Source organism: Oryzias latipes, chromosome 2 (assembly GCF_002234675.1).
Source record: "Oryzias latipes chromosome 2, ASM223467v1".
In the NCBI taxonomy this organism is placed as follows: domain Eukaryota; kingdom Metazoa; phylum Chordata; class Actinopteri; order Beloniformes; family Adrianichthyidae; genus Oryzias; species Oryzias latipes.
Genome location: NC_019860.2, coordinates 1,931,396 through 1,937,395, shown reverse-complemented (window position 1 = coordinate 1,937,395; position 6,000 = coordinate 1,931,396). Strand labels below are relative to the sequence as shown.

The 6,000-nt window shown below is 41.5% G+C and overlaps 1 protein-coding gene across 4 annotated transcripts in view; it reads right to left on the bottom strand.

The window, feature by feature from the left end:
- Positions 1-764: 764 nt before the first annotated feature.
- The window catches only part of LOC110016784 (NACHT, LRR and PYD domains-containing protein 12), a 94,520-nt gene continuing 89,284 nt past the window's right edge, over positions 765-6,000 (bottom strand). For all 4 annotated transcript variants that reach the window (XM_023961423.1, XM_023961428.1, XM_023961431.1 and 1 more), the window contains 2 exons: positions 2,412-2,585; positions 765-952 (listed from right to left, as the gene is read on the bottom strand). In XM_023961423.1, the coding sequence (XP_023817191.1) occupies positions 931-952; positions 2,412-2,585 (196 nt within the window). In that variant the 3' untranslated portion in view covers positions 765-930. The remainder of the gene's footprint in view (positions 953-2,411; positions 2,586-6,000) is intronic.

Sequence of the window (6,000 nt, the reverse complement as noted above, 5' to 3'; positions counted from 1 at the left end):
TCCTTTAAAAGGGATTTAGTCGGGATGGAAATGGTTTTGGTTTAGTCCTGTTCTGGTTTTCTGCTTCAACTGTGACGGTGAGTCATTGAACACTGATTTAGAGCAAATGCTTGTTGGTAGATTTGTTTACAGGAAGTGGTTGACTGCAATGTTATTGATGGTTTTGAAAGAAAATGTTAGTTATTTTTTCCCAGCTTTAAAAACAGAGTCACTGCTCACTTTTTGGTAAGTGAAACCATTTTATTTAATTACTCCATAATGAGAGATTACTGATTACAACAATTTACACAAGTAATAATTTAACAAATAATACAATAATTTTTAACATAATGTAATAATTTTATCACTTAATTTGTAATATGTTATGATTTCTGAAGTAATTTTGTGCCTTTTTACATAATTATATGTACTTTATTTGTCATTTAAATTATATTAATACTAATTTAACCTTTATGATGTGTTTGTGATTGTAAAATATAAATAACTGATCAGAAGTTAGAAACCGGATAATTATGGAAAAATATATTTTTTTTAAATCAGCAGAGCATGATGGGATTGGGATTACGTGTTTGCTTTCTCCCTCTCCTTTTGAAGCAATTTATTATTTTTCTTTTGACTAACCTAATATTTAATGGTTTAAATGTGTCTTAAATGGACTGTATATATAAGTGCTAAAATGTCTTGATTGTGATTTATTACAACTGAATATATTAATGTGGATGTATGCATATGTATTTATATTTTCCAAATCAATTCATGACTAATCCAGATCCTGAAGCTGCTGAACATCTGAATCCAACCCATGTTTCAGATCAACACTCCAAGTTAGAATGAGAAGAGGAAGTGCAGTTCCCCATCAGATGGAACACCATCCAGTCACATCTCTGCAGAGCAGCTGCTGTTGCTGCTGCTGCTCCTCCAGGAGGAACATCAGACTGACCAGCCCTTCCATCTGCAAAGAGACAAAAAACACAGGAGGAGTGTCTCCTGATCCTGGTCTGTCAGTCAGTAGCCGCGGTTACATGGGCAGAATATCTTGATCGGATCAATGGTCGGGTTAAAATTCACCCGTGCACATGGGCACAGAAAACCTTTTTCCGATTAGAACAAACGTTCCCATGGCTCACACTTTCAGTCGGAATGAATCATTTGGGCATGCGCAGTAGTGTAAAATCACCTGGATTAGGAAATAGGTCCCGTTGTAAACAAAGTGCTGCCACAGACACAGCATGTGCTGCAGCTCCGTAATACGAGACGATCTTCCAAACGTGCTTTTATTAATTTCATGAATATTATGAAGCGCCTCTTCGCTCATCGTTATATTTAATCCGTGTGATCAGTGCTGTTTTGTGAATGAAACAGAGCTGGAAGAAGGCTTATGACATGCTAACACGGGCTAACAACATTAGCCTTGATGGACACAAAATCCAAGACTGTGCGAGAAACGCATCAATCTGCATCTTAGCGCACACAAATGTATGGAAATAACATCAGCCTTTATTTTGTCGGGACACAACTGGAAACACAAATCCACGTGACACCACGCGACATTTATTTCTGCTCTGAAAAGTTCACACAGACCGCCCCAAAGCCACTCTGTGAGCTAGCGGCCAAAGCTCTGTTCGAACACGGTTCCTCCTGAGTCCTGCAGCCGCTAACCCAGAGCGGCGGGGCGGCTCGCAGTCTAGATTCTCCCACACATAACAAAACAACAAAACGCACACGTAACAAAGCATCCTCCCCCCTCGGACACAAAATTATTAATCCAGCTCCTCTGTTCACTCGGGTGCCAGTGGACCGAGTGAGCGTCGGGGGGCACGAAGCGCTCCTGCCCCGTATCTCCCTCGTGCGGGGGGAAAGAGAGGGGAGAGCCAGCGGGGCGAGAGCGGAGCGGCGCTTTTCACGGGGCTACGCAGAGCCACACACCATCTATGCGTGACGTAACCCAGAGCAGCAGTGACACACGATCGGAATGACCGTTTACATGCTCCACGATCGGATAAACGATCGGTATAACCCACCTATCTCGATCGGAAAGAAATTCTGATCCGAATGTGTCTGATAGGGGCAGAGTATTCCGAACGGCGCGTTTACATGACGCATTTTCTTTCCGATCAGGCGTTCTTTCCGATTACTTTTGCCCATGTAAACACGGCTAGTGATGCAGCACAGCAGCAGAAAGAGCAGCAGGAGCTTCAGTCCTGTTCAGAGCAGCAGCTTCCTGTCATCTTCACCTGTTGGAGCTTCTGCTGCTCTGATTGGCTGACTGTTGTCCTGAAGCCTGTCATCATTCTCCTCAGAGCTTCACTGAGAAGCTGCAGCTTCACAGGAAACTCTGCATCTTTGCTCTCAGACTAACTTTAGGACCAAACATCTGGAAGCAGCTGGACTGACTCCAACCCTCTACTGACCTCAGAGTCTGCAGTTTGGAGTTTGGACTCTCCACCAGATCCTGGAGCTGCTGAACTTCTTTAGGATAAAGGTTGTTGTAGCTCAGGTCCAGTTCTGTCAGATGGGACGGGTTGGACTTCAGAGCTGAGACCAGAGCAGCACAGCTGGTCTTTGACAAACTGCAGAACCCAAACCTGAATCCAGAACAAAGAGTTGAGTTTAAAGACAAAGTTCATGTTTTTCATCCTTCACTTCCTCTAAAGAGTTCAGAGCTGAAGAAGATCAGAAAGTTTAGAAAAAGTCCAAAGATGTGAAGCAACAGCAGCAGATCAGAAGAGTCCAGCAGAAGCAGAGAAGAAGAACATTCAGGAACATTCAGGACAACATGCAGCTGCTTCAGGAAAGAAGTCCAGATGTGTGAAAGTAAACATCAACCTGTGGCTGCATCGAAACGAGTGTTTCTAAACCTTTTTTTAAACCAAGGTACACTTTTTTTTCCTTGACAAATATCTTGCGGCACACCATTAACCCTTGCGCTATCCTATGGGGTCCAGATGACCCCCCCCCCCTTCCATTGATGTGTTCTCCCTACCATGACAAAGGTGGATAAAGGTGGAAAGATTTCATGTAATCCATGGACACCAGTGAAGATCACAAATCATTGAAGAAAAAAGGTTCAGAGCACTGTCTAGTGGGTCTAGATGACCCAACTCCCAATGTTAAAGTGCCTAGGATAGCACAAGGGTTAACCAAAAATGAAAAAAGAGAAACTCTGCAGCCTGTATTGAACTACAGTCTCTCCACGATCACACATGCATTTTTTTTTAGTAATTGAGGCACAGAAAATTTGAAGTTGCAGCTGTTTTTCCTAAAAGTGGTGAAACTTTTCTATAATTATTTTTCAACTAATTTAGTTGAAATTTACCCTGGTAGTTGTTTTTTCTTAACAGTTTATGAAAATTCTATATTTTGTTAAAGCACTAAATCAAACTGTACTTGACTTTAGTTAATGATCACTATACTAAATCAAGCAAATTGGATTTAAGTGTTTTTTTTATTTTTTTAATCTATCTATTTCATCATTTCTGTAATGAGTTTGATAAATCTGTAAATTATTTATTGCTTTGACTACAATGATTGAATTCAATCAATGTAAACCTCACAAAAACCAAATAAAATGACATTTTTACATAATATTTTTCTTAAATGTTGTTTGTGCCAGAGCCATTTTTGAATAATTATATAACCACAGCATGCCTGACACATTTTAGACAAAAGACCAACATTATGCAGTTTAATTGTACTGTAACTTCACACAAAGTGAACAGATTGAATTTGTTTTTCTTTTGTCTAAATCAAAAATGTAACTTCAACAAACATGTCTTATTTATTTTTGCGAGATTAAATTATTTAATATGACTGTAAATGTCTCTTAGCCATTTCACCTTAATGCTGTTCATTTGATTTTTTTTTAAATTTCTTCTATTTAAACTTAACTTCAAACATTTCCAAAAGTAAATGATGTCTGAAATTGAATTTGTCTTTTACTACAGACATAATAAGAAAGAAGCCAGTAGGGGTACATTATCTTTGATCCGTACGGATTACTAGCCCTGGTTCTGGACAGACGTGTGCTGTGGACGTGTGCTGTGGATTGCCTAATCCCCCTACTTTCCTCCCTCCACATACTTCATTTAAATAACTTGTCTGTTTATGTCAAGCGCAATTTGCACATAAAATTTATGTCCTATGTTGCAAAAAGAAAATTTCTTCTGCAGATCATTGAAGAGAACAAGCAGCTGCAGGAAGATGCTGCTGCAGATCAGAATCTGGACATTTCTGCTCACTGTGGGTCAACACAAATTTGTCATCATATTGATCTGAACACAACTGAAACATGGAGTCTGACCTCAGAGTCTGCAGTCTGCAGTCTGGACTCTCCAGAAAACCACACAGATGAAGAACTCCTGAATCCTGCAGGTTCTTGTTGTAGCTCAGGTCCAGTTCTGTCAGATTGGACGTTTTTTTCTTCAGAGCTGAGACCAGAGCTTCACCACTGGTTTTTGACAAACTGCACTCCTTCAACCTGAAACCAGACAGATAAGTGTTTTTAGGAGCAGTGATGCAGCTGGAGGTCCAGGAACTTGAGTTGTGCACACCCGTTATTCATCTATGTGAAAATAAGAAAAAAGGAGCCAGAGAGTCGCAGAGAGTGTAGTCAGCAGCAGCATGCGGCAATGTGGGAATGGGGGGGGGTGTCATAATTCTGTAGTCATACAGTCATGTCAACGTGTACACAATACAAATACTGTTCACACAGGCATGGTCATGTCTTCAAACCACCTAGAGTAAAATATTTCATTCAATCACGCAAAATATTAGTGCAAACGTGAACCAACACCTGTGCTCGAGTGAGTGTTTGTTCTTCTAAAATGGGTGAAGGAATGTGAAAAGGAGGGAGAGAGCCCAGTTATCCCCACTTCAAAACCCCCGCTGCAGCGGCAGCCAGACCCCCCCCCCCCCCCCCCCCCCCCCCCAATACCTGCACGGCAGCAGGTAGGACAAACATGGAGTCTGACCTCAGAGTCTGCAGTCTGCAGTTTGGACTCTCCAGAAAACCACACAGATGAAGAACTCCTGAATCCTGCAGGTTCTTGTTCCAGCTCAGGTCCAGTTCTGTCAGATTGGACGGGTTTTTCTTCAGAGCTGAGACCAGAACTTCACAGCTGATCTCTGACAAACTGCAGTTCTCCAACCTGAAACCAGACAGAAAAGTGTGTTCAGGAGCAGTGATACAGCCGGAGGTCCATGAACTTGGTCCATTCAGTCAGGTGGGACCCGCCCTGATGACAGACTGACAGATGACATTTTCTGTTGAGATTTTGGGATGAAAAATTGTAACGACCTGTGAGAATGCATTATGCATTGTATGGGGGTACTTGTTCATCTTGTATCTTAAATTATAAAAAAAACGCTTTCAAATGACATGATCACACTGTCAAGTGAATTGTTCATTTAGAATTGAAGATCACTTTGAATAATGGGTTAGAAAAACCTACATAGGAAAATCATTAAAAATCACACTTCAATGGATCAGACACAAAATCAAGTGAACAAAGACAGTTGAAACCCCCAGCAGGTATTTTACAGGGGATGAAGATTCGAGAAAAGAAAGTTGCTAATTCATGAAAACTTGGAAAAGTGACATTGAAAAATTTTCCAACAGCAAAGCTAAACTAGACAGCACCCTGTTAACCCTTGTGCTATCCTAGGCACTTCAACATTGGGAGTGGGGTCATCTGGACCCCACAAGACAGAGCACTGAACTTTTTTTCCAAGTCATGCCTATGAAGTCATGTCATCACTCAGTCATCTGTACTCATCAAATTAATCTGACGGCAACAAAAACATGGAGTCTGACTTCAGAGTCTGCAGTCTGCAGTCTGGACTCTCCAGAAAACCACACAGAGGAAGAACTCCTGAATCCTGCAGGTTGGTCCCACTCAGGTCCAGTTCTGTCAGATTGGACGGGTTTTTCTTCAGAGCCGAGACCAGAACTTCACAGCTGATCTCTGACAAACTGCAGTTCTCCAACCTGCAATCAGACAG